The sequence below is a fragment of the Salmo salar genome, chromosome ssa24 (genome assembly GCF_905237065.1).
Source record: "Salmo salar chromosome ssa24, Ssal_v3.1, whole genome shotgun sequence".
Lineage (NCBI taxonomy): Eukaryota > Metazoa > Chordata > Actinopteri > Salmoniformes > Salmonidae > Salmo > Salmo salar.
The window spans coordinates 11,248,949-11,276,906 of record NC_059465.1 but is presented as its reverse complement, the minus strand read 5'-3'; the positions used below and the strand labels follow the sequence as shown (position 1 = coordinate 11,276,906).

Here is a 27,958-nt window from a genome sequence, read left to right as displayed (position 1 = left end):
GATTCACCAGTAAAGAGCATGCTTCTCCAGACTGCCAGTGGCCATCGAAGGTGAGCATTTGCCCACTGAAGTCAGTTAAAATGCAGAACTGCAGTCTGGTCAAGATCCTCGTGAGGAAGATGAGCATGCAGATGAGCTTCCCTGAGACGATTTCTGACAGTTTGTGCATACATTCTTAGATTGTGCAAACCCACACATTCATCAGCTGTCCGAGTGGCTCATCTCAGACCCCCTTGCAGGTGAAGAAGCCGGATGTGGAGGTCCTAGGCTGGTGTGGATACACATGGTCTGCGGTTGTGAGGCCGGTTGGCCATATTGCCAAATTCTCTAAAATGACTTTGGAGGCGGCTTATGGTAGATAAATTAACATTAAATTATCTGGCAACAGCTCTGGTGGACATTCTTTTAGTCAGCATGCCAAGTGCACGCTCCCTCAAAACTTGAGACATCTGTGGCATTGTTGTGTGACAAAACTGCACATGTTAGTGGGCTTTTATTGTCCCCAACACAAGGTGCACCTGTGTAATGATCATGCTGTTTAATCAGCTTCTTGATATGCCTAAATGACTTACCTTTCAGAATAATATGCAAATAAAAAATATGATATTGTTTCAAGCAGGGTTGAAAGCAGCCCCCTTTCTGAAATGCAGAACATTCATAGGTGTTATTAGGTACCGAGGTGAAAGTAGTTTTATATTGGACATTCGGGTTTCTCTTGTCAACAGCTTTTGAACCACGCATGCGATGACTATGAAGAAGGTATATTCTGAATCGGGTGGATGGAGAATAATCCACACCTAGAAAGATGTTTTTATAATCAATTTTGGATTTCAATCTTCAATAGCTCTTATACAAAGCATTTCATGAATCTGATAATGATATATTCTGAATCAGGGGAGGATGGACAAAAATCCACTGCTTTTTTGTTGTTGGTGAAAGTAAAACATGTTTTAGAAAAATTTCATTTTTTAATTTTACTTTCAATATTCAATAGCTCTTACACAAAGTGTGCAGTGACTATGAAAGTATATATTCTTAGTCAGGGGAGGATGGACAAAAACCCACTGGGGAAAATAAAATAAATTAAAAAGCTTGCCATTTGTGTAAGAAATATTCAAGATTGAAAGCCCGAAGAAAAACATGTAGAATATTTATATTTTTGTCCATCCTCCCCTGACTCGGAATATATAATTTCATAGTCATTTCACACTTTGTGTAAGAGCTATTGATGATTGAAAGTTTAAAAAAAGAAGAAAAAAAATGAAATTCTAACAAAATCAAAGCTGTGGATTTTTGTCCACCCTACCCTGATTCAGAATATATAATTGCCATAGTCATGGCAAGCTTTGTGTAAGAGCTATTGAAGGTTGAAATCCGAAATCTTATTATTGTGGTGTGGTTTACTGTTGCTTGGCACTGCGGGCAATTTACATAATCGTTTTTTGTGGGAGGATAATAGCTGCCCACGTATCATAATCTGACTGGCGGGGAATAAGCGCTCAACATAAACAGATCGGCTTTGTCAAGTGATAGCCTACTAGCATGGTCGGATACATAGTAACAAGCCCTCAACATTTAGGCCTCTTTCGAGCACTGTATAGTTGCTGGTTCATTCTCCTACTCTAATAAATAACAGAGCTGCTACAATAGATTGCAGAACCTACCTGGCTGTGTGGAGGGCTCTTGTTTGATCTTTAAATACCCTCTAACATTAAAACCACACTCAGTTGCTTTGATTTCTCTTACGAGCCAGCTGTAAGGCATAAATTCAGACGTTCCCCTAAACGCCAATATCAGTGTGCGCGCGCCCCAGTGGAGAAAGCAAGAACACCTATCCCTTCACCATCTGTCCCTCTCTTCCATTTCATGTGTTCAACCAATATCCACCCCTCACAGCTATAACGCCGTTGTCCCCCTCTCCCCTTGCAGTGTATTTTCCTGTCCGGTCCACTCGGGTTTGCGTTTGAACGATGCAGACGGTCCCTTACCCCGACTGTTCCCCCCTCCCCCACTAGCTGAGCTCCTGTTCCACTCAAAGATGGCGTCAGCTTTAGAGCCTCTGGTCTCTGGCTGCATTTTTGGGCTTGTTGTTGTCTCTGATTCGAAGGATTTTTGGCACATTCTACTCGGCAGCTCGACACGAAATTACGGTGAGTAGCGGCTAGTGGGGAGAGGATATTACAAGTTCTCCGAGCTTCCCTTTAAAACCCGAACTGGACCCGTCCTAGCTTTCTGGGAACCGCGAGAGGTAGAGGGAAAGGGGTACGGGAGATGAAGATCGCGAGGGGGGGCCGTGGTTGGTTGGTTGGTTGGTTGGAAGGAAGGAAGGAAGGAAGGAAGGAGGGGGCGAGTGAGTGAGCCGAGGCCTACTTCGCTCCAACGGCCTTGTCTTCACCGCAGGCACTAGGTGGGAGGGTGGGTGATGGAGGAAGGAAGCAGGGAGAGGTGAGGGTTATCTAGCGGTGTGTAGGGACGCGTCTTGCGGGGAAATATTTTCACCCAGAGCCGAGGCGGAGGCCGGGCGGCCATAGAACATGTAATGTTAATGGAACATTCTCCAGCACTTTGAGATCTTCATTTTTGCACTTGCCCGATAGCGGTTATGGCCGTTTGTAATTTACATTGTGCCTTGGCATTTTAGGCCGTGATCTCACCGTGAATATCATCCATGACATTCTAAATGGGATTATTCCTTGTGATGGCTGCGTGTTATTGTTTGAAGCCTCGGGCGTTGTAGGAATCTGTCATTGTTGATTGTGTCAAAACACAGTTTTCCTTCACCGACACTACACGTTGTTACTATTTTGAGCTATTTCGTCACTACACCCAAGCAAATAACTTCAGTTCGCGGGAAGGTTTGTAACCACGTAATTGCCTGACAATTCATATCAGTACTAGAGTGAAGTAAAGAGCCAGAGCAGTAAATGTTGAGGAAGTTAGGCACTTGGGGCTGTTTCTTGGATCGCTAACGTTTCTGTAACTAGCTATGGTAACGTTAATCACCGATTTGTTTTGACCGACATGGCTAACGTAAGCTAACTAACTAGACACATGCTCAATGTTAGCCATATCACAGCTACTAGGTCACAGCATAGTTTTAAAACGATTTATCTTCATCAGTTACTGACTACTATACATATGTAATCAATGATCGTGTTTATGTTGTGCATGGAATAGAAAGCTAGCTAGCTAACGTTTGCATGCTTGCTGATATAAGGCACTGAACACAACTAACGTTAGCTAGCTAGCCATGAGAAGTGGCCTCCTGGCGTTCTGTGTTTTGTTGTTGCTATTTCAGTTGATTTGTTCTGCTATGCAAAGTGACAACCATGTTGCTTGGCAAAATCATAATAACAAGTGTTCCTCACATGTGGCTAGTTTTCCCATAATCTGGGCTGTTGTGTTATTACCTGTGATCAATCTCTGTTTTCTGACCCAATTCATGATATTGTGAAAAGTATATGAAGATACTATACTAGTTATATAGCATGTAAATGTGGTGTGGCCTTCTCCACTAGTGTTTATGTTACTATCATCACAGATATGAAAGTTGCTGTGGTTTTGGGGATTAGACAAAAACATAGTGAGCCAGACTTTGTAAAGTTACATCCATTATCACAGTTGATGTTTACCTACTCAGACACTAGTCTGGGACTGTCCTGAGCTACTGGTGAAGGAAGACAATGTTTAGATCTGGGTTTATGCTCTCTTTGCTCAGGGGTTTCTCTTCCCCACCTAAATGTGTTTTGTATCTCAAATCTTTAACCTTAATCTTTTAGCGTTTAACTTTGCCCATGTCCTGTAATGTTGATCTAGACTTCAGGCAGCATGTGGGTTAATGGTGTTGTGTTTAGTGGCCAAGCATTACTTTGTTTACGTGCTGCTGTTGTTTTGAGGAGTGTGTTTGTACATGTGTTCTGAGGGGTTGCATTCAGTAAAAACTAAAGGAAGCAAATGTTTTGAAACGGCTCCAATATAAAACTAATTTTAAGACACTTTTTTTTTTAAATGATCATTTTTGTCTACCGATTGTGACCCAGTGTTGTTGCTGTCCCTCTTGCACATTGTTTCTCTGACCCTGCCATATGTGTGTCCTTTTTTTCTGCAGAGTGCATTTCCTGTTGAAGCGCAATTGGCATGAAGGTGATTAGCCCTCGCTGCTCCATGGGGTGTGATATCTGTTCCCTTCCAGACCTTAGAACAGGTGGATACCGCTAGGGAGAGAGGAAAGAGAACGACTGGAGCCGCGTGGCTGAAAGACATTTAAGTCCTCCTGGACTTCCCAAACACTACAACTGATCTTCAGCTCAAGATGACGGTCACGGTTTCAACATCACATTGAGAGCCTGTTATTTACATTGATTGGAGACTGAATCAACAGGTTTCTATCTGTTTGTCCCCCTGTCCTTTTGCAACAGGCAGTAGTTGGAGATACCTAAGTGTTATTGTGAAAGCCCCCGTAGTGTGCGAGTCAGTCCTCCACAGGTCCAGAGTTAGTCTAGTATCTGGTGCTCCACGACACTGCTCTCACTCAGGCTAACTGACCCTACCGGGAGAGGGTAGTGGGTAACCAGGTTTTATTTTTTGGGGGGGGTTGGGGGGGGGGCTATGCTATGGTGAGCTGCTCCCTGCCGTGCTGCTCGTGCTCAGGCTCTGAGGGACTCTGTGCAGCCCCGGGACAAAGGATAGTCCTTGGGCAGAGGGGCGAGGAGGAGGCGGCGGCTTAGGCCGCAGGACTCTTACCTTTTGCCCGCCACGGGTGTTAGCGTGTGTGTCGTCATCGTGACCTCCAGCCACAGCCATGGTGAAGCTGGCCAACCCGATGTACACCACCTGGATCCTGGAGGCCATCAAGAAGGTGAAGAAGCAGAAGCAGCGGCCGTCGGAGGAAAGGATATGCAATGCTGTGTCCATGTCCCATGGGCTGGACCGCAAGACTGTACTGGAACAGCTGGAGCTCAGCGTCAAGGATGGAACTATCCTCAAAGTGTCTAACAAGGGGCTCAACTCCTACAAGGACCCAGAGAACCCCGGCCGCTTGGCCTTCCCCAAGCCCTGCCTGGGCAGCGGTGAAGGGGAAGGAGGTGGAGGTGGAGGTGGAGAGGATGGTCATCATAGGGATGAGGGTCATGGGGGGAGCCACCATCACTCTGGGAAGAAGCCAGGACTGGACTGGAACAAGCTGATCAAGCGTTCCCTAGAGGGGCTTCATGAGCCAGGGGGCTCCACCCTAAAGAGTGTTGAGCGCTTCCTCAAGTGCCAGGGTGACGTGGCGGCCTACCTGTCCGGCAGCGGCTCCATGGGGCCCGGCCTGTTCCACCAGCAGCTGAGGGTTGCGCTGAAGCGGGCGTGTGCCCACGGTAGAGTGGCCAAGAATGGGCTGCTATTCCGCCTCATCAGCCGCAGCTCCCAGTCAGATGGGACGGGTACTGTGGTGCTGGACTCCCTGCCGCCCGTCCGCCTCCTGCCACACGAGAAGGACAAGGTAAGCCACACACCGTCCCATACATCTACATTCTCTTCCTCAAATATTAACACAATGTAATGTCTCTATGTAAACATGCAGTGTAAGTGTAAAAGGTTAACTGTTAAAAGAGCAATTGGTAATTTATTTGTCCTTTGTGGCAGTGGGAAGAAGTTAACAATCAAGGCTGAAGGCAGAACACACACACACCACACGATCAATCTTAGCACGACTCAACCTTTATTCTGAATAGTAGATTCCATGTCGTGGTAAGGCTGCCAGGGAAGACGTAACGCCTATAATGTTACTTTATCACATGCAATTAGTAGCCAGGTCAGGCAGCTAGGCAGTAGAGTTTGGCAACCCACAATGCCGAGCCTGGAACTTAGTTTCATTTTTACCCAGTCAGTGCACTGTACTCTCACAAAATCCCTTGCTCCTTTTTATGGCAGTAACTTACAGATTGCGTGATCAATATGTTTGCACGTCGTGGGTTGACTGATAATGTCGTTGCTGAAGTGAGTGGTCACTGGTGTCAAACGGTTGAATCATTTTCCTAGATGGGAGCGTGAATATAGGCACGGGAAGAGACGAGATGTGTTGCATGTCTCTGTGTGTTGCATGTCTCTGTGTGATTAACATGACCCTAAAGCCACACACTGTTGGTAAATTGACTCCCAATTTTGAGACGCTTGACCTGGATGCCGGTCGGAGAGCTGCGAAAGAGAGACCTTAGACAGCAGTCTGTTTTAATCCCTCTGTGAGCGTACAAGAGGTCGGTCTACATGTAGCTCCATGGGGGGGGGGAGACGACAAGCGTATCATCGCTGTGGTAGTCAGTGGGTCGATTGGACCTGTGTGTATTCGGAGCCCTGGCTTGGGCACGGAGTACCAGGGCTTTCAGTGTCTCTTTCAGGGGGCCAGCCCTGGGTCTGGGCGTAGTGGTGGCGTGCCGCGTGCTCCAGGAGGCAGCAGGAGTGAGTGGAGCGCCGTGCGAGGCGGATGAGCTTAGTGCTCTGTGGTCGGCTGCCAGGGGCGAGGGCTGCTCTCCAACCTTCTGTCTCAGGCATGCAGCAAGAGGAGAAAGAGATGGGAGGAGGAGGTCAGGGAAGATTCACGTGGCGCCATAGCGAGCGTCCTGCTGGGGCGAGAGTGACTGGCGACCAGCTGCAGGGCTGCTCCCTGTCAGGAGCTGTCAGGAGATGAGAGGAAGAGTGTGTGTGTGTGTGTGTGTGTGTGTGTGTGTGTGTGGGAGAGAGAGAAAAAAAACAGGAAGAGCGGAGGAAGAGGCCTGGCTGACGCATGCTCTGGGCCACCTTACCCAGTCACGAAGAGGGAGCGAGAGGGAGGGAGAGAGAAAAGAGACAGACAGACAGTCAGTCAGACAGACAGTCAGTCAGACAGACAGTCAGTCAGTCAGTCAGTGGCAGAGGAGCAGACACGCAGGCCAGGACGGTGCCAAAAGACACACCCACAGGGTAACCTGACAGACCGCAGCCGGATGGGCACTAACCTCTCCTACTACCCGGGGGCAGGACCGCACATAGCTAACATGCATAACACCCATTGCATGCGTTCATGCACACATATAAACGTATGGCATGCACTGTGAACAAACACAAGTGCGTGCAAGCTGACATACTGTACACACACTTGCACCCCTACACAAACGCATACAGTACACACACTTATCAGCCATCAGATGGAATTGTGGAAGGGTGGAAAAGTAACTTTTTGGTCCAGCTGCCGCAGTGGCTGGTAGAAGACCAAATGTTACCAGCCACTCACATTTTCTTTCTTCTGCAAGTGAATAAATTATGAAGCTAAGTCACAGAAAACGCACCCACATGTTTTGTAACGTTAAAACAACAATTAATGAATGGTTTTTAAATTGATTGAAAGTGATTTCAAAGGAAAACCCAGAAGGTGACAGACAGAAGTGGATATCAGTGTTGTGTTATTGACCCATTTCAGTGGGCAAGATCACCATCTTTCTCTCTCTGTTGTTTGAACCAAATATTGAACCTATGCTGCAGCTGTACCCCACCCCGCTTTCACCACTGACCCATTTGAGATTCTCTCATCCAGAACTGACACACACACACACACACACAGATGTTTTTTTATTTTTTACATGTGGGCTTTGCATAATAAGAAAATGATAAAATAACTGCGCCCAACTGCTCTGTGTGACCACCTGTCAGTGTGGCTGGGAGGAATAGACAATCTACCAGGATGTGTCTGGTGTTCATGTCCCACCCAGGATGTAGTGTATAGTGATTTGAAAGGTCCTGCCCTTGCCCCTCCAGACAGACTTTGTTGTGACTGGGGGTGTTGTAAATCTCTGCTCTACTCTGCCGTGCAAGGTGGCTTGTCTCGTGTGGGCTTCGGGTTCATTCTGCAGGGTTGAGTCCCGACGGCACCCTATCCCCTACACAGTGCACTGCTTTTGATCAGAGCCCTAAGGGCCCCGGTCAAAACTAGTACCCATTTGGGACACACCCTGGGATTAGAGTGGCGGGAGCAGCCAGGAGTCATATGCCTGGCTGACTGATCGGCTGGCTTGCTGGCTCGAGGGCTGTGTAGGCACTACCGACCCTCTGGCCCAGACGGGCCTCCGCTGAAGACTGTGATCCCTCTTTGACTTAGTTCAATGACTTTCATAGTGAGTTGACGGGCTCTTTCGTTGTAGTGTTCATGTGTTGCTTGGAGGCGTTGCATGGTGAACCGTGGGTGTACTGCTACTACAACAGCTGCCAGTCTGGCTGGGAGTTATTTGAATGTTTCTCTTTGGCATTCACACAACCTCCACTCCAGACAGCTCTGTTCCTCTTATGCTGCTATTTGCAGTATTCAAGTAGCCGTCTCTCCATATCTCAGCTATAGAGCCTCTCTCTCTCTCTCGAAGTCTCTCTCTCTCGAAGTCTCTCTCTCTCGAAGTCTCATCAGTGCCATATTGCCTGCGTGATTGCTATGGGTTGTGATTTAGAAAGGGAGGGGATGGGTGAGGGGAGGGGAGAGGAGGAAAGGAGGGGAAATAAAGCAAAACAAATGGATAAGCCCCGGCTTTGACCCCATTGCAGGGGAGATTTGTGTACTCGACACCCGAATGACTGTGTCGCCCAGCTCCATTCAAACAGGATTGCAGACCCACTCACTCTCCCTCTCTCCCCCTATTAGGGGGTCACTGGCGGGCCAGATTGGGGGAGGCGAGGGGTGTGTGGAGTCATCCAAGGGTCACGGATATATACATGGGAAACCTCTGCTTTTCCTGAGATGAGCCACCCGTAGCTAGCCGTAGTTATGAGTCTAGTGGGCCATTATGAGGCTATTCGATGGGGATGGGCCTGAGTATGTTGTCGGGAAGAGCGATCATGGCACTGTGCTTGCCCTTTTCACAGCAGCTGGACCCAGGTGAAGCAGAGTTCTCCTCACTGACGTTGCCGTGTCGCGAGAGGGATGACAACTGAAACGACACTGACCGGGGTCATGGTGTTCTGGGACCTCGTGGGCTTTGTTCTGTCAGCTAGCATGGTGGCTGTGTACCTAATGAATGAGCTGTACTGTAGTTAGGCCTAATTGGAGCCTAATTTGATCTTTATCCCAGTCACTTTCAAAACGTAATGGCATACGCATGTACTGCTCGCCCTGTGTAGGTTAGGCTAATTACTGAAACCTCTCGCATAGATGTTAGCTGTCCTTCGCTATTTTAGCGAACATTACAACCATCTAGTGTTTTCTTTCTGCTCAAGGTGAAGGAAGAGTGCTACACAGGACATGAATACAAAATACCAGTAAACATTGATTATGTGCCCTGGGTCAGTGCATTCTCCCCACCACTACGTCATTGTCTCTCTGTCTGTGTGTGTGTGTGTGTGTGTGTGTGTGTGTGTGTGTGTGTGTGTGTGTGTGTGTGTGTGTGTGTGTGTGTGTGTGGCCGTAGAGAGTCGCCGGCCAGGCCAGAGAGGTGGCCGGGCAGAGTATTTTATTTAACAAGGCAAGTCAGTTAAGAACAAAGCCATTTCTCTTAGTAGTGGACACCACTGGGGTCAAGAGAGAGGGCCATCTTTCAGGTCCGTGATGTCAATGTCTTTGAAGCCTTTTGGGTACCGGTTGACAATAGAGCAGATATATTAGCAGACTACTAAACCAATGGAACAAGAAGGGTTGAGGAAAGCATTCACAGCCAATACAGGGCTGATATTTGTTGGTGGACGAAACCATCTTATAGGGAGGTGTATGGAGTCTAGGGAAGTTTAGGTTGATTTACTTTGGAGACAGCTGTTGTTTACCTTTTTAACCAACGCATCACCTGGTGTCCTTAGATAGTAGACGTAACTTTTTATTTTTTTACAATATTTTATTTTAGCAGGAAAGATATTACTCCCAGTAAAAAAAAAAGTTGAGACTCCCCCATTGGAAAAGTTTGAATTTGAGTTGTCTAACAAACACACACACACCTGCTTATATACACAGCAACAGCACAGCCTCCATATAATTCATTTCAGAATAGTAATGTAGAGCTCTCTTTACTTGCTCACAATATTGCTTGGTCGCCCCGCCCTGAGCCGTAATTTGAATATCCTTCTACTCTGTGCTCAGTCCACGTCCATTGACCTATACTTCACTCGGGCAATGATATTTCCTTATGGACGTATTCAGCCTATGCTTGGCCTTTAAGTAGGAGTGTATTATGAACAGGTTGTTAGTGATGGTGTGTCGCTAACATAATCTAACAGAGCTCATATTTCACTGGCTAGGTGTTCCCACTTTCCACATTCACACCAGAGGTGCTGAAATCAACACCCAGACACATCATCATCTGGACAGTAGTCTGGTGGAGTGCCATTATCAGTCTGACTGAAGATAAAGTGGCTAGGAAGGGAGAGAGTGATGAGAATGTTTGTTGCTGTGAGAATGACTGGAACTCTAATCCAGCAAATGGGGTCAGTGTGTTCTGGCCAACTTGTACCTTTTTGATACAGGGATTTACCCTTGTTACCTCGTTAATCTCACTACTGTAAGGTTCTTCACTGCTTCCAACAGCTAGACTGGCAGGAAGCATGTCTATTTCAACTGAAACCCCAACATGTGTAATAATATGGTCATTTAGTTCATCCAAATGGATTTAGTCAGTATTACAGCTGTTCAGAATGTGGTCCACTAGTCCGTGCAGAAGTCAAACCCACTACTAGGGTGTTCCTAACAGCATTCTCCACTCAACCAACTCAGCCGTCGGACCATGTTTTTTATTACTCCACCGTCAGTTGAAGTCGGAAGTTTACAATTTGTGAGATCTTTTATTTCAGCTCATGAAACATGGGACCAACACTTTACATGATGTGTTTATATTTCTGTTCAGTATATACAGTTGAAGTCGGAAGTTTACATACACTTAGGTTGGAGTCATTAAAACTCGTTTTTCAACCACTCCACAAATTTCTTGTTAACAAACTATAATTTTGGCAAGTCGGTTAGGACATCTACTTTGTGCATGACACAAGTAATTTTTCCAACAATTGTTTACAGACAGATTATTTCACTTATAATTCACTGTATCCCAAGTCTTTTGGGTCAGAAGTTTACATACACTAAGTTGACTGTGCCTTTAAACAGCTTGGAAAATTCCAGAAAATGATGTCATGGCTCTAGAAGCTTCTGATAGGCTAATTGACATCATTTGAGTCAATTGGAGGCGTGCCTGTGAATGTATTTCAAGGCCTACCTTCAAACGCAGTGCCTCTTTGCTTGACATCATGGGAAAATCAAAAGAAATCAGGCAAAACCTCAAAAATATTGTAGACCTCCACAAGTCTGGTTCATCCTTGGGAGCAATTTTCAAACGCCTGAAGGTACCACGTTCATCTGTACAAACAGACATTCTGTCTCCTAGAGATGAACGTACTTTGGTGCGAAAAGTGCAAATCAATCCCATAACAACAGTAAAGGACCTTGTGAAGATGCTGGAGGAAACAGGTACAAAAGTATCTATATCCACAGTAAAACGAGTCTTATATCGACATAACCTGAAAGGCCGCTCCGCAAGGAAGAAGCCACTGCTCCAAACCACCATTAAAAAAAAAAAAAGCCAGACTACAGTTTGCAACTGCACATGGGGACAAAGATCGTACTTTTTGGAGAAATGTCCTCTGGTCTGATGAAACAAAAATAGAACTGTTTGGCCGTAATGACCATCATTATGTTTGGAGGAAAAAGGAGGAGGCTTGCAAGCCAAAGAACACCATCCAACCGTGAAGCACGGGGGTGGCAGCATCATGTTGTGGGGATGCTTTGCTGCAGGAGGGACTGGTGCACTTCACAAAATAGATGGCATCATGAGGAGGGAAATTATGTGGATATATTGAAGCAACATCTCAAGACATCAGTCAGGAAGTTAAAGCTTGGTCGCAAATGGGTCTTCCAAATGGACAATGACCCCAAGCATACTTCCAAAGTTGTGGCAGAATGGCTTAAGGACAACAAAGTCAAGGTATTGGAGTGGCCATCACAAAGCCCTGACCTCAATCCTATAGACAATTTGTGGGCAGAACTGAAAAAGCGTGGGCGAGCAAGGAGGCCTACAAACCTGACTCCGTTACACCAGCTCTGTCAGGAGGAATGGGCCAAAATTCCCCCAACTTATTGTGGGAAGCTTGTGGAAGGCTACCTGAAACGTTTGACACAAATTAAACAATTTAAAGGCAATGCTACCAAATACTAATTGAGTGTATGTAAACTTCTGACCCACTGGGAATGTGGAAATAAAAGCTGAAATAAATCATTCTCTCTATTATTCTGACATTTCATATTCTTAAAATGAAGTGGTGATCCTAACTGACCTAAAACAGGGAATTTTTACTAGGATTAAATGTCAGGAATTGTGAAACTGAGTTTAAATGAATTTGGCTAAGGTGTATGTAAACTTCTGACTTCAACTGTATGTTAAGTAGCCCCCATACATTCCATATTCCTGCTATGGCCAAGTGGGCATGTGTTTCTCGTGTGTGTGTGTTTCTCGTGACGTGAGTGTGTGCAAGCGAGCGGTGTGTAACAGTGATCAATGAGGTTGTGGTAAGAGGTCTGGGTCTGTATTGGGGAGGGGGCTGCCCGGCACCACCTGGTTGGACATTGAGATGGGTTTCACATGTTAATGAGAACCTTGACTTGAGAGGAGACAAGGACAACAGGACAGCTTTTCCCATTCGTTCAACCCCCCTCTCTGTTGCACACTCTCATCCTAGTCCCCTCCTCCCCCCTTCATCCTTATCCTCCCGTCCTCTCTTCATTGCTCTCTCTTTCATTATCTCGCTCCTCCTCTAGTACACCCAGTGCCACTGCAAATGGACAAGGAGAAACCAGGCCACTCTCACAGTTCATCTCTCAGCTAGTGTATTGTACACCCTGCACATTTGCCTCCGTAGCGTGGGCCAGTGTATCTTTCACATCTAATCTGTGGAAAAGGTAGTCCTATATCACAAACCTTTCCTATCAGCTAGGCATTGTTTTTGCTCAAGTGTAGGCCCTTAGTGATACAGAGGGTTAGACGTGTCAGGATAGAGACGGAGACTCTCCCTGCCCGTCTCAGTATAAAGGACCTGAGCCCTCACTCTAACCTGAAGGACGTGTTTTGGCCTCTGCCTGTAGTTGTTGTTCAAGTCGAGCGGGTAGATTACTCTGTTGGCATGGTGAGACGTTATAGGCGTGTCTGTGTTGTGACTAACTAGTGTTTCCTGTTGAAATCATCTCTCTTATCTAGTGTGCAAAGTAGCGTACAGGTCAAACACACACAGACAGACAGACAGACAGACAGACAGGTTTAAAAATATGCCCAGGAGCAGTCCGGTGCTAGTAAAGTTTAAAAAAAAACAGAGGGCAACCCAAGACTAACGTGACAATAAATGTTGGCTTTTGAAATAAAGAACGCAAGCCTCATGAGGATTTAAAGGAAATGTAGGCCTATTCCATTTCTCCCACACATATCTTGGAAAACGATTAGCTCTTGTGTCTTTGGGATTATTTTAGTCACAGTCAGACAGTAATTGAGTCATGTCACAAATGAAACCCTGCACTGTAATCTTTGTATGAAACACGATGCCTGAGCTCTGCCTGCGCTAGTTACTAGTGGAGAAAGCAAACGAGAGTGTGTGTGTGAGTGAGTGAGAGCGCACAGACACAGGTCAACCCCTTCCCTCCCGCTGAACTGGCAGGAATGATTGGGAGGCTGCACAAAGGACTGCTGCCATATTTTCTCTCTTCCTCTCGCTCTCTTTCTCTGTGTCTCTCAGTGTTTTCTGTGGTGTGATGAGAGGCGTCCCTGTATGGAAAGCGGCAGCCTGAGTCCGAGGGAAATGAACTCAATAAATCAAGCTCTTCAGCCCGTCTTTCCTCACTCCCTGCCTGGACTTGCTCCTTCCCGCTTCCCTCCCTGTGTTGAGCTATGTGCAGCCAGCCAGGAATATCTTTGCACCTGCCCCAACCCACCGAGCCCCTCCCACTCTACCCCACAGCCCCAACCCCGTACCCTAGCGCCAGCCCTATAGCCTAACCCCAGCCCCAGTCCAGGCCCCCACCTCCCAGCCCCCTTTAGTCATCAGCAGAGCTCGAATTTCTCGGCGGCCATGACCATCAATGCCGCCTTGTGTGGCCGTAATGCCCCCCCCCAAATAAATAAATCATGCCTTGCGGCCGTTCATAATTCCCTTCTCCCAGCTGCCAATCGCCGTAGCCTACTCTGAAGCACCTCTCACTTGCATGGCTCTCTCAGATTTCTCAATTCTTATTAGCTAGTACCCATCACGTGATCGGGTCCTTCTCACAGGCATTGCAGCTCCGAAGTAGGCTACAAGTGAAGCCAGATACATTGGGGATGGAACGGTGCACATCCTTATTGAATTTCGAGGCGCATGTTGAAGATGATAGAACTGTTCACGTTTACTTTTCTTCAGCCTATAAGATGAGTAGGTCTAACAAACAGTAAAAACAGTAGCCTATGTCAATCTCCTATCCCCATAGTACAAAAGTTGACCTATTCTATTGGTCAGCTTGTCCTTCTGTGCGAGAAATAAATATTCCAAACATACACTGGGACAGTTGTGGGATGCGTTAGATCCCAAATTAATACAACCACTGTACATAAAAAAATGTAACATTTTAAAAGCATTGAGGCTGATGCAACAGATCAGAACTTTTAGCTTAAAATGTTGCTAAACTATTAGGCTATTTGTTCACATTTCTAAACGTAGCAGTGCGCACATGGCAATAAGCACGAATGTCCCAAAATACAATTAGCGGGAAAACACAGTTCTCAAAAGTACACCGCAAATGCAAGCGGTTTGATATGACCGAGATGAAATTATCAAAAAGAAATGTAGAAAGAGGGAAGATCTATAGAAGCAACCAAAAGCATGACTAGGATTGTGTCTTTGGCTGCTGGACAACGAAAGAAAGTTGAGAACATGAGAGAATTGCTGGTTTCAATGGCATATGAGGAAGTGTTTTATAAAATAATACTTTTAACGTTCCTATGGCCGGAACATGGTAAGACATGCCTCATAAAATGACAAAACGTTAAGGTTTTAAGTACGTTTATGGTTTAATAGTTTCAAAATGTTGACTGCCTCCGCTCCGATTGCAAGGTGGGGGATGTTGCAGTGCATAACAGGCACTGGCCTTTCTCTCCTATCGGAACGAACAGTGTCTCAAGTATGTCACAGAATCGAGCCTTTACATATTAATAGTTATCCTACATTCTTTTTGTAAAACATGACTGGTGTTTAGCCTACAGAAATATAAACGCAACATGCTTCAATTTCAAAGATTTTACTGAGTTACAGTTCATATGAGGAAATCAGTCAATTGAAATACATTTAAGCCCTGATCTATGGATTTCACATGACTGGGAATACAGATATGCAAAAACAAATTGGCCTCACAAATTGAGATGGTTTGGGATGAGTCGGACCGCAGAGTGAAGGAAAAGCAGCCAACAAGTGATCAGCATATGTGGGAACTCCTTCAAGACTGTTGGAAAAGCATTCCAGGTGAAGCTGGTTGAGAGAATGCCAAGCGTGTGCGAAGCTGTCATCAAGGCAAAGGGTGACTATTTGAAGAATCTCAAATATAAAATATATTTTGACTTAACACTTTTTTTGGTTACTACATGATTCCATATGTGTTATTTCATAGTTTTGATGTCTTCATGATTATTCTACAATGTTGAAAATAGTCAAATAAATATTTGAATGAGTAGGTGTTCGAAAACTTTTGCCTGTGTTGTGTGTCAAATCAAATTTTATTGGTCACATACACATGGTTAGCAGATGTTAATGCAAGAGTAGAGAAATGCTTGTGCTTCTAGTTCCGACAGTGCAGTAATATCTAATAAGCACTCTAACAAATTCACAACGACTACTTTATACACAAATGTAAGGGATGAATATGAACGTGTGTGTGTATATATGGATAAGCGATGGCCGTGCAGCATAGGCAAGATGGTATAGAATGCAGTATATACATATGAGATGAGTAATGTAGGATATGTAGACATTATTAAAGTATACACGGCTGACTATAATCGAAGAGAATTCTCTTGGTAGAGAATGCGGTTGGCATTTGATTGTTAGGAGTTCTAGGTCAGGTGAACAAAAGGACTTGAGTTTCTGTATGTTGTCATGATCACACCATAAGGCATACACCCCCACCCTTCTTCTTACCAGAGAGTTGTTTGTTTCTGTCGGTGCGATGCGCGAAGACACTGGATGGCTGTACCAACTCCGACAACATATCCCGAGTGAGCCATGTTTCCGTGAAACAGAATGTTACAATCTCTGTCTCTCTGGAAGGCAACTCGTGCCCTAATTTCGTCCACCTTGTTGTCTAGAGAGTGGACATTGGTGAGTAATATGCTCGGAAGTGGTGTATGATGTGCTCACCTAAGTCTGACCAGTAGGCCGCTCCGTCTGCCTCTCCTGCGGCGACCACGTTGTTTTTTTGATTGGCCTCTGGGATAAGATCCCATGTCCAGGGTGGAGTTCCGAACAGAGCATCGTCCGTGCGTATGTGTATATGTAATGACAAAGTATGTGGACACCTGTTCATCGAACATCTCATTCCAAAATCATGGACATTAATATGGAGTCGGTACCCCTTTTCTGCTAGAACAGCCTCCACTCTTCTGGGAAGGCTTTCCACTAGATGTTGGAACTAGAGGTCGACCGATTATGATTTTTCAACGCCGATACCAATTATTGGAGGACCAAAAAAAGCCGATACCGATTAATCGGCCGATTTTTAAATAAATAAATCAAACAAAAATAAACACATTTACATGATTAATTAAATAAATAATAATACTTTTTCAATTTTTATTTTTCTTTCTTTCTTTCTTTTTATTTATTTATTTGTAATAATGACAATTACAACAATACTGAATGAACACTTATTTTAACTTAATATAATACATCAATTAAATCAATTTAGCCTCAAATAAATAATGGAACATGTTCAATTTGGTTTAAATAATGCAAAAAAAAAAGTGTTGGAGAAGAAAGTAAAAGTGCATTATGTGCCATGTAAGAAAGCTAACGTTTAAGTTCCTTGCTCAGAACATGAGAACATATGAAAGCTGGTGGTTCCTTTTAACATGAGTCTTCAATATTCCCAGGTAAGAAGTTTTAGGTTGTAGTTATTATAGGAATTATAGGACTATTTCTCTCTATACGATTTGTATTTCATATACCTTTGACTATTGGATGTTCTTATAGGCACTTTAGTATTGCCAGTGTAACAGTATAGCTTCCGTCCCTCTCCTCGCTCCTACCTGGGCTCGAACCAGAAACACATCGACCACAGCCACCCTCGAAACAGCGTTACCCATGTAGAGCAAGGGAAACAACTACTCCAAGTCTCAGAGCGAGTGACGTTTGAAACGCTATTAGCGCGCACCCGGCTAACTAGCTAGCCATTTCACATCGGTTACACCAGCCTAATCTTGGGAGTTGACAGGCTTGAAGTCATAAATAGCGCAATGCATTGCGAAGGGCTTCTGGCAAAACGCACGAAAGTGATATTTTGAATGAATGCTTACGAGCCTGCTGCTGTCTACCATCGCTCACTCAGACTGTTCTATCAAATCATAGACTTAATTATAACATAACACACAGAAACACGAGCCTTAGGTCATTAATATGGTCGAATCCGGAAACTATCACGTTTATTCTTTCAGTGAAATACGGAACCGTTCCGTATTTTATCTAACGGGTGGCATCCATAAGTCTAAATGTTCCTGTTACATTGCACAACCTTCAATGTTATGTCATAATTATGTAAAATTCTGACAAATTAGTTCACAACGAGCCAGGCGGTCCAAACTGTTGCATATACCCTGACTCTGCGTGCAATGAACGGAAGAGAATTGACACAATTTCACCTGGTTAACATTGCCTGCTAACCTGGATTTCTTTTAGCTAAATATGCAGGTTTGAAAATATATACTTCTGTGTATTGATTTTAAGGCATTGATGTTTATGGTTAGGTACAGTCGTGCAACGATTGTGCGTTTTTTTTCCCCCGCAAATGCGCTTTTGTTAAATCATCCTCCGTTTGGAGAAGTCGGCTGTCTTTGTTAGGAAGAAATAGTCTTCACAGTTCGCAGCGAGCCAGGCGGCCCAAACTGCTGCATATACCCTGACTCTGTTGCAGAGGTGAGACATTTTCCCTAGTTAAAATAAATTCATGTTAGCAGGCAATATTAACTAAAGATGCAGGTTTAAAAATATATACTTGTGTATTGATTTTAAGAAAGACATTGATGTGTATGGTTAGGTACAAGTTGGAGCAACGACAGTCCTTTTTCGCGAATGCGCACCGCATTGATTATATGCAACGCAGGACAGGCTAGATAACTACACATGGTTGATGATATTACTAGTTTAACTAGTGATTATGATTGATTGTTTTTATAAGATAAGTTTAATGCTAACTAGCAACTTACCTTGGCTTCTTACTGCATTCGCTTAACAGGCAGGCTCCTCGTGGAGTGCAATGTAAAGCAGGTGGTTAGAGCGTTGGACTAATTAACCTTAAGGTTGCATCCCCAAGCTGACAAGGTAAAAATCTGTCGTTCTAGGCCGTCATTGAAAATAAGAACGTGTTCTTAACTGACTTGCCTAGTTAAAAAATATTTATATATATATTTTTTTCTTATTTTTTTAAATCGTCAAATCGGTGGCCAAAAATACCGATTACCGATTTTTATGAAAACTTGAAATCGGCCCTAATTAATCGGCCATTCCGATTAATCGGTCGACCTCTAGTTGGAACATTGCTTTGGGGACTTCCATTCAGCCACGAGCGTTGGTGAGGTTGGGCAGTTAGGCCTGGCTCGCAGTCGGCGTTCCAATTCACCCCAAAGGTGTTCGGTGGGGTTGAGGTCAGGGTTCTGTGCAGGCCAGTCAAGTTCTTCCACACCGATCTCGACAAACCATTTCTGTATGGACCTCGCTTTGTGCACGGGGGCATTGTCATGCTGAAACAGGAATGGGCCTTCCCCAAACTGTTGCCACAAAGTTGGAAGCACAGAATTGCTTAGACTGTCATACTACTGTATTTTGTAGCATTAAGGGGCATAGCCCGAGCCATGAAAAACAGCGCCCAGACTTATTCTTCCTCCACCAAACTTTACAGTTGGTGCAATGCATTTGGGCATGTAGCGTTCTCCTGGCATCCACCTAACCCAGATATGTCCGTCGGACTGCCAGGTGGTGAAGTGTGATTCATCACTCCAGAGAACTCGTTTCCACTACTCAAGAGTCCAATGGCGGCAATCTTTACACCGCTCCAACTGACAATTGGCATTGCGCATGGTGATCTTAGGCCTGTGTGCGGCTGCTCAGCCGTGGAAACCCGTTTTCATAAAGCTCCCGATGAACAGTTCTTGTGCTGACGTTGCTTCCAGAGGCCGTTTGGAACTTGGTAGCGAGTGTTGCAACCGAGGACAGACGATTTTTACATGCTACGCACTTCAGCACGCGGCGGTCCCGTTCTTTGACCCTGTGTGGCCTACCACTTTGCAGCAGAGCCGTTGTTTCCACTTCACAACAACAGCCCTTACAGTTGACCGGAGCAGCTCTGGCAGGGAAGATATTTGACGAACTGAGGTGGTGTCCTATGACGGTACCATGTTGAAAGTCACTGAGCTCTTCAGTAAGCAACAGTTGTCAGCAACAGGTGTGCCTGAAATTGCCGACTCTACTAATTTGAAGCGGTGTCCACATACATACACATTATATACAAAAGTATGTGTAATTAAAAGTGTCATTATTGCTCAAATATACCATGAGGTAAGGCTTCGCTCTTGCAGATACAATTTTTTCAAGAATGGGTTATTTTAACATTTTCAGGCGCCTCCCTCACGTCCGCATTGGTCTGTACGTGAAAGGCTGTAGCCAAAGGCTGTCACCTACACTTTGACATTTAGGCTCATTCTTTATGTACATTTACATACACTTTGTGACTGTGTAGCTGCCCTGCGAGAGGGACAGTTTGTGTGTGTCTCAAAACGGGTTCATGGGTGGCTCTCCTCTCCTCCATGCTAAAAGATTTATGGTGCCCCAGAAGCGAATGTCAAGATGGCGTGCTACAGAATAAGCATCGGAACAGAACAGGGCCTTTGCCTTGGGAATCCAGTTGAGCAGAACAAAGACCTCTGGGTAGTGTAGTAACTATCACCTCTGGGCTCGTATGTGTCATGCGTCTCAGTTGGCGTGCTGATCTAGGATCAGGTCCCCACGTCCAATCATTCTAATCTAAAAGGCAAAACTGTTCCTAGATGGTCAGTTATACCCTGAGAGTATAGGCAGGTTTTCATCATCATCATCGCCTTTAATGGTCATCTGTTAGGTCACAACGTCATCACCAGGGAAGAGTCTGCTGCCTCTGCCATTCACTTAATCTGACTGACAAATTCTGCATTCATTTGCTGTCTGAGTGAACTGTAACTGCTGTCTCTGTGGCACATTGACAGTGATCTGAATGTGAACACAGTGATTACTGCCCCCCCTCCCCCTCCTGTCTGGTACAATGAAGCAGTTGAATGGAGCTGTTTTGTGACTCTTTCTGTGTCCCTCTCCTGCCCCCCCCCCCCCCCGACTCCCGTTTATCTATATATCTCACTCTCTGTCCGTCTCTCTCTCTCTCAGCCTGTGGCAGAGCCCATCCCTATCTGCAGCTTCTGCCTGGGGACCAAGGAGTCGAACCGCGACAAGAAGCCAGAGGAGCTCATCTCCTGTGCAGACTGTGGCAACAGCGGTGAGTAGCACTGTGGCAGCACGGTTTCTATATGCTGGGACATCAATAAAGCGCTGCCTGCTACTCCCCCCCCCCACCTTGGATTTATGTCTCGGGTTTCATTTGAATACTAGGTCAGATGTCGTTTTTGATTCGTCAAACTAGGCTAAACGTCTGATTTGACAGGCTGTTCCGTTAGATGTCGGAATCTTTCAGTTTGTCGTCGTGGTTGCTCTGGATCTATAGGGCTTTTGGAGTGGTGTTTTGATCTCGTGTGGTTGTCAGGCTTGTGAGTGTTTCGACGTTGTTGATCTGTGTCCCCTAGGCCACCCGTCCTGTCTGAAGTTCTCACCGGAGCTCACGGTGCGAGTCAAAGCTCTGTGGTGGCAGTGCATCGAATGCAAGACCTGCAGCAACTGTCAGGATCAAGGCAAAAACGCGGTGAGTGCTTGTGTGCCTGGTTGTGCTTCGGCTCAGTACGTCGGTACTCGGATCCTTTTGTGTTTTTCAACAGAACTATTTTAAACGCCGGTTACAGATGGTTCGCTCTCTTCTGAACGTCCAAGTGCAGGACTGGTTGAAGGCAAATGGTGGAAATGAAAGTTCAGCGTAAACATGATGTGCAGGGAGTGACCAAATATTTACTGTGTGTGTGTAGGAGAACATGTTGTTCTGTGACTCCTGTGACCGGGGCTTCCACATGGAGTGCTGTGACCCCCCACTGATGCGGATGCCAAAAGGTAAACCCCCTCCTCTCTCCCATCCCTGACCCGTCTAACGTACCCAATAAAACCCACTTAAACATACACCGTCCCTGGAAAGACCTGCGCCTCTCTGCAGTAAATGGATCCACTGTACATCTGAATGACTATGGCCACGAGGTAATTGGTAACGAATGACAAAGCTCAGAAGGACCACAAACCCATTTTCCGGCAGTGTAATGAAACATATATTTTTTTTGTTGCTGTTCTAATGCTGCTAGTACTGTGTGGCCGGTGCATGTCATAGAAGAGTAGTAGTACCGAAGAGGTTTAATGCCAGCTAAGCTAATACACAATGCTCTGCTCTCCCACCAGGCATGTGGATCTGTCAGATGTGTCAGCCCAGGAAAAAGGGCAGAAAGCTCTTACATGAAAAGGCGGCACAAATCAAACGGCGCTACAACGCACCACTGGGACGACCCAAGAACAGGTTGGTAACGTGACGGAGAGGGCGGCTGCTCGGCAGCACCGTCCGGGAGCTAGCAGCTCGGGCACGGCGCGTCGCTGGACCTGTGAAACACAGGCAGGCCACTTCAGATCGGCGCCGCAACAGTTTTACTGGCCGGAGCAGACCATTTCCCATGACCACAAACTGTTTTTAATGACAGGGCCTAATGGCTCCAAAAAAAAGTCTGCTGTGTTTCATGCTGGAAATGAAGCTTTGTCGGAGCATAAGAATCTAAATATGAAACTCACCGATCAACATTTTAGTGTCGGGAGTGGAGGACCGAGCCTTACTCATTTGTTGACGCTATTTGATCATAGGAAACACGAATGCCGATTTGTACAAACGATCATTAGTTTAGTTGTTACGTTTTTGGCTGTGTTCAGTGGCTCTTGTCGCTTCCAAATGACCAGGCCTTAGTTTGTATAGTGTGTTGCTTTTTCCTGCTGGGTCTCTGACCAATCCTGTCTCCCGTTGCAGACCAGGCCGGCCATTCAAGAAGCTGCGTGGGCCAGGTGGGCGTGGCCGGCGGAAGGGGGACCGTCGCTCGCAGTGCTCCTCCCCGCGCTCGTCGTCCAGCTCGTCCTGCGAGGGTTACCCTGGCGACGATCGGCTGCTGTTCTCCCTGCGAGAGGACTCGTCGGAGCAGGGCGGCCTGCGCTTCAACAGGAAGACCAAGGGCCTGATTGATGCCCTCACCAAGTTCTTCACGCCCTCTCCAGACGGACGCAAGGCCCGGCACGAGGTGGACTACTCCCAGCAGTACCGCATCCGTAAGAAGGCCATACGTAAGGGAGAGGGCGACGACAGGACAGGTGAGGAGGGTAGGCTGGAATAATGCATTGAATACTGAGGGTGAAGGAAAGGCTGTAGGGGCTTTATTTGTGTCAGTCAAACGCTGCGCTTCATACGATGTTCCTCAGTCAGACTCAACACCTGCAGAACTTGTTTACTGTCCAGACGTCTGTCCACACACCTCACGGCCCAACGCCTCTCCCCCTGTTTGACCTAGATAGTTTGTGTCTCCTGATATATGTAGGCTACGTGTGCCATTTTTTTAAATTGACGTAGTTCTGTCCTTGAGCTGTTCTTGTCTATTAATGTTCTGTATTACGTCGTGCTTGGTGTGGACCCCAGGAAGAGTAGCTGCTGCTTTCACAACAGCTAATCGGGATCCTAATACGATCCCAAATACCATTTACAAGTTCCAGCACTTTGTCTGTCAGAACCTTAAAAGATGACTGTTCTGTTCCCTTTCTGAAAGTGTCCCGCCGCCTGTTTCTTTCCTCCACAGACAATCAGGACAGTAGTGACTGGCGCGAGGATGAGGACAAGCTGCCGGGACATGAGAACCTGACCGAGAAAGACGTGGAACTCTTCAGACGCATCCAGGAGCTGGCACTACAGGTAACCACAGACGGAGAAGGAAAGAAAGTGTGTCTGTGTGTCTGTCTCTGTCTGTCTGTGTCTCTCTTTCTCTCTGTCTCTCTCTCTGTCTGTCTGTCTCTCTGTCTGTCTGTCTCTCTGTCTGTCTGTCTCTCTGTCTGTCTGTCTCTGTCTGTCTCTCTCTGTCTGTCTTTCTCTGTCTGTCTCTCTGTCTTTGTCTTTCTCTGTCTTTGTCTGTCTCTGTCTTTGTCTTTCTCTGTCTTTGTCTTTCTCTGTCTTTGTCTCTCTGTCTTTGTCTTTCTCTGTCTTTGTCTTTCTCTGTCTTTGTCTTTGTCTGTCTGTCTTTTGTCTGTCTGTCTTTGTCTGTCTGTCTGTCTCTCTGTCTCTGTCTGTCTGTCTCTCTTTGTCTGTCTCCCTCTCTCTCTTTGTCTGTCTTTGACTGTCTCTCTCTCTCTTTCTCTCTGTCTCTCTCGCTCTGTGTCTCTGTGTCTCTGTCTGTCTCTCTCTCTGTCTGTCTGTATCTGTTTGTCTCTCTTTGTCTGTTTGTGTCTTGTCTGTGTCTCTTTTTGTCTGTTTGTCTCTCTGTCTGTTTGTCTGTCTGTCGCTCTGTGTCTCTGTGTGTGTGTCTCTGTCTCTGTCGCTCTCGCTCTGTGTGTCTCTCTCGCTCTGTGTCTGTCTGTCGCTCTGTCTCTCTCTCTCTGTCGCTCTCGCTCTCTCTGTCTCTCTCGCTCTCTGTGTCTCTCTCGCTCTCTGTGTCTCTCGCTCTGCTTGTCTCTCTCTCTCTCTCTCTCTCTTCTCTCTCTCGCTCTGCTTGTCTCTCTCTCTCTCTCTCTCTCTCTCTCTCTCTCTCTCTCTCTCTCTCTCTCTCTCTCTCTCTCTCTCTCTCTCTCTCTCTCTCTCTCTCTCTGTGTCTCGCTCTCTGTGTGTGAGAGCGAGAGATCAGCTGCCCTCCATATGTCTCTATCAGTGTCTATTCCGTTGCGTTTCTTCACTGGCGCAGACGCCGCAGAGCTTCAGAGCATTGCTATACATCACAGGAGAAACTCAATGCCAGCGTTGTTTTATTCTCCTCCTGTCAGACTTTTCTCTAGTCTTGGTCGGTAGGAGAATAGGAAAGGCAGGTGAAAGGTGGAGGTGCACGCTCAGCGATTTTATAATTGATGGCTTCCCTTTTTGTGTTGTGGTTTGTTTACAAATAGTGTAGACTAGACGCATTCTGGTACTGCTCGCTTTTGTCTTAGTGGATCCTCTCTCCCCTGTCATGGCAGTCAGTGAAGGAGACCTGACACTGTAGGCATGGGTGAGGGGCCTCTCTGTGTGTGTGGAAGCGTGTGGTTACCAGCGTGTCGTTACCAGCGTGTCAACAGAACCCAGTGGCAGATGCCTAGAGTTTCCACTCAAGACAGACCAGAGAGCTAATAATAATCCTACGAGCAGCACAGGAGACCAGTTTGTTTCTGTTTTACTGTACCCGTGTGGGTGTGCTTGTTTTTAGCGTGTGCGTATGCGTCTTCCTGTCACTAAGTGTGTGCTTGTGTTTGAGTGCCGGTGCGTCAGGCAAACACAACCACACGCTGTGCTGGGTTAGGCAGGGGGCAGTCAGAAAGCCCAGTAATCCCTGGTGTGTAATCTCTGTCTGCTCCATGCTCTTCTTAATCCCCTGTTGGAAAACCTGGCCTTCGCTTGATGCTGTAGTTCCAAAACTGAACCCTCCTCTCTTTCTCTCACTTGTGTGTGTCTGTCTTTTTTTTCTTCTTTGCTCTATATTTCTTTTCCTTTGCAGAAAGTTGGGGTGACCGGCCCTCCAGATCCCCAAATGCGTTGTCCGTCTGTCATCGAGTTTGGCAAGTTTGAGATCCAGACTTGGTACTCCTCTCCGTACCCACAAGAGTACAGCAGGTAACGAACAACACGACCCACGCTGCTTTTCCCACACACGCTCCACTCTGAGTCAGTCCACTGTTAGTTTGGCGCTCGTGTAACGGGATGTCTCACCCTTTCCCCCTCAATCTTCTCCCTCCTCTGCCTGGCCCAGGCTGCCTAAGCTCTACCTGTGTGAGTTCTGCCTGCGTTACGTCAAGAGTCGCAGCATCCTCTTCCAGCACATGAGGAAGTGCGCCTGGTTCCACCCGCCAGCCGACGAGATCTACAGGAAGGACAACGTCTCTGTGTTTGAGGTGAGACAGAAAGATGGAGACAGAGGTCACCTCCCCCGCCACAAAACCACTCTGCCAAGAGTGGCAGTGTCACACAGGCATTTGTCAAAGACTCTCGTCCCCCCACTGAGGCGTCAACCGTTCCCAAAACCACCCCGTTATAATATTGACCCACAACACAGTGCATCTATGTGAAGCTAACGTACCTAGATTGTTGTCTAGTACTACTTGTTTGTTTTGTTGTACCTGGAGCCGGGACCGCTTGTGCTAAAACTATCACTTCGGAACCAACTACCTTGGTGTCAGCTAGTCCGTCTGAGTTACTGATCAGCCACATCCAATGTGCAGAAGGTTGAGAACCGCTGTACCAGTACATACTGCAGGCCTCTAATTGAGGGCCAGTCAGTCTATGGCCGTCCGTCTGTCTTGTAGGGTAGCGTCTGCAGTTTCGCTGCCTCTCCAGCCCGCCTCGTCCCCTCCTGTCCTCACTCAGCAGCAGAGTAGAATAGCTGGGACGTCTGGCTGCCTGCCAGGGAGCCCCTCGCTCGCCCAGCCTGGGACACCAGAGATGCCATGGCTCACATCGTTGGCATCATTGTCTGAGGCTATAAAAGCAATCGACTCCCCTCCCGTATCCCATGAGTGTCTGTCTCATAGTTACTGCCGTTGCGGTTCGGAAAGGGGCTGAATGGTGCAGTCAAGACTGCCCTTTTGAACTTGGGTCATTGTAGTCAAATGTGAATAATTGTCTTTGTCAGATTGGTGGTTGCTTTCTGTGCTCATGATGTGCAAATCAAATATAGGTTTTCATTTCATTCATGTTGTGTGTGTGTGTGGTCTCAGGTGGATGGGAACATGAGCACAATCTACTGTCAGAACCTGTGTCTGTTGGCCAAGTTGTTCCTGGACCACAAGACGCTTTACTACGATGTGGAGCCCTTCCTCTTCTACGTTCTCACACAGAACGACAGCAAGGGCTGCCACCTGGTGGGCTACTTCTCCAAGGTACGTCTAACCATATATATATATAGCTGGTCCTGGGGGCACAGAGCAAATCTTAGGTCTTGTGAGCGGAAACGTTTTTGTGTAACTTCCCGGCGCGCGTTTACAGGGAACACTTGAGGCTGTACCCTTACAGTTTTAGACAGTAGCCAATAGGATACAGTGGCTATGTGAGCGTAATGTAGGCCTATCAGAGTGGCCTACCAATAAAACCAATGGAGCAAATCCCATAACATTTTCACAGGGAAATACTGTAGCTATTGATTTCATCCATGTAGCCTATAGGTGGTGTTCAATGCAGGCCTACATTGCATGGGACTTTTTAAACAGGTTTTTATATTATGAAGGGCTTGACATAGATTTTTAGTTTTTTTTCTTGGTCTGTAACACCATGGGCCAAATAGGTGACTGTAAATTGCATTTTATTGAATGACGCAAGAAACCATTTTACAAAATGTAATTGTTACCATACGGAGAATTAGACAATGTAAGCTACCCTTTGCCTATTGGCTTATTTGCATATTTAAGCCTGTCTCAAAATACAACACTGTCCCTTTAATTAAGACACAACCTTTTTTGTTGTTGTTGGCCTGACTGACTTTTCATAGACGGCTTGAAATGTGGCCTACACGTTATGTGCTCTTGTAGGAAGCAGCAACTCTCCATTACTGACCTATACTTATCTATAACTGGGCTTTAAAACGCGCTGACTTGAAAAGAATAGCAACAATTGTGCACTCGCGCTGCTCTGATCTGAAAAGCGTATTCACTTGTGGGTGCTTGAAGGACCTCTCGTGGACTAGCCCCCGTCAATAGAATTCTACTCCGTGCCCTCTGGCTCTGCCTAAAACAAAATCCGACTTCATTTTCCTGCATTGAAAAGGGGCTGATATACAATGTTGATTCGATCACAGAAAAAAACATTGATTTATGTAGCGCAAACTAATGGTGGCGAACTCAATCTCTTGCGTCTCTGCGCGGCAGTCCTGGAGGAAGTGCACGTCCGTGTACGCAGCTCAGAGGGATCGATGTACATTAGGAAACACAACAAGGTGAACCCACAAGCTTCTTTAGGTACAGATCTAGGACCAGCTTACCATCCCAAAATCCTAACCTTAACCGTTCCGAGTGGAAAAGCCCAAAATGTCTGTAGATCACTGTCTATGTGCACCTTCGTTTTACTCTGGTGAGTCCCTCAGTGTGCAGAGCAACGACCACGGCTGCTTTGACGCCTTCTGTCTCCCCCGTGTCTGTATGGATGCAGGGGCTCTTATTAACATAGACTGCCTGCCAAAACACAGCAATTATCTTACTACACACACACACACTCTTGCGCTGCTCCCAGGACATCACCGCCACGCTGCACCACCTCATACTGGAGCAGAGAGGGGAGCGGTGAGACACGCACACAGTTAAAATCATGATGCCCTCACAAATTCAACCACAATGTGTCTTTAGG

At 46.3% G+C, this 27,958-nt stretch overlaps 1 protein-coding gene across 1 annotated transcript in view; it reads left to right on the top strand.

The window, feature by feature from the left end:
- The first annotated feature begins 1,791 nt into the window (after nt 1–1,791).
- The window catches only part of LOC106585100 (histone acetyltransferase KAT6A-like), a 34,822-nt gene continuing 8,655 nt past the window's right edge, over nt 1,792–27,958 (top strand). The window contains 11 exon segments of the mRNA XM_014170935.2: nt 1,792–2,150; nt 4,109–5,485; nt 20,662–20,770; nt 21,075–21,190; nt 21,408–21,489; nt 21,826–21,940; nt 22,436–22,770; nt 23,250–23,362; nt 25,125–25,240; nt 25,377–25,518; nt 26,341–26,502. Of these exon segments, the coding sequence (XP_014026410.2) occupies nt 4,802–5,485; nt 20,662–20,770; nt 21,075–21,190; nt 21,408–21,489; nt 21,826–21,940; nt 22,436–22,770; nt 23,250–23,362; nt 25,125–25,240; nt 25,377–25,518; nt 26,341–26,502 (1,974 nt within the window). The 5' untranslated portion in view covers nt 1,792–2,150; nt 4,109–4,801.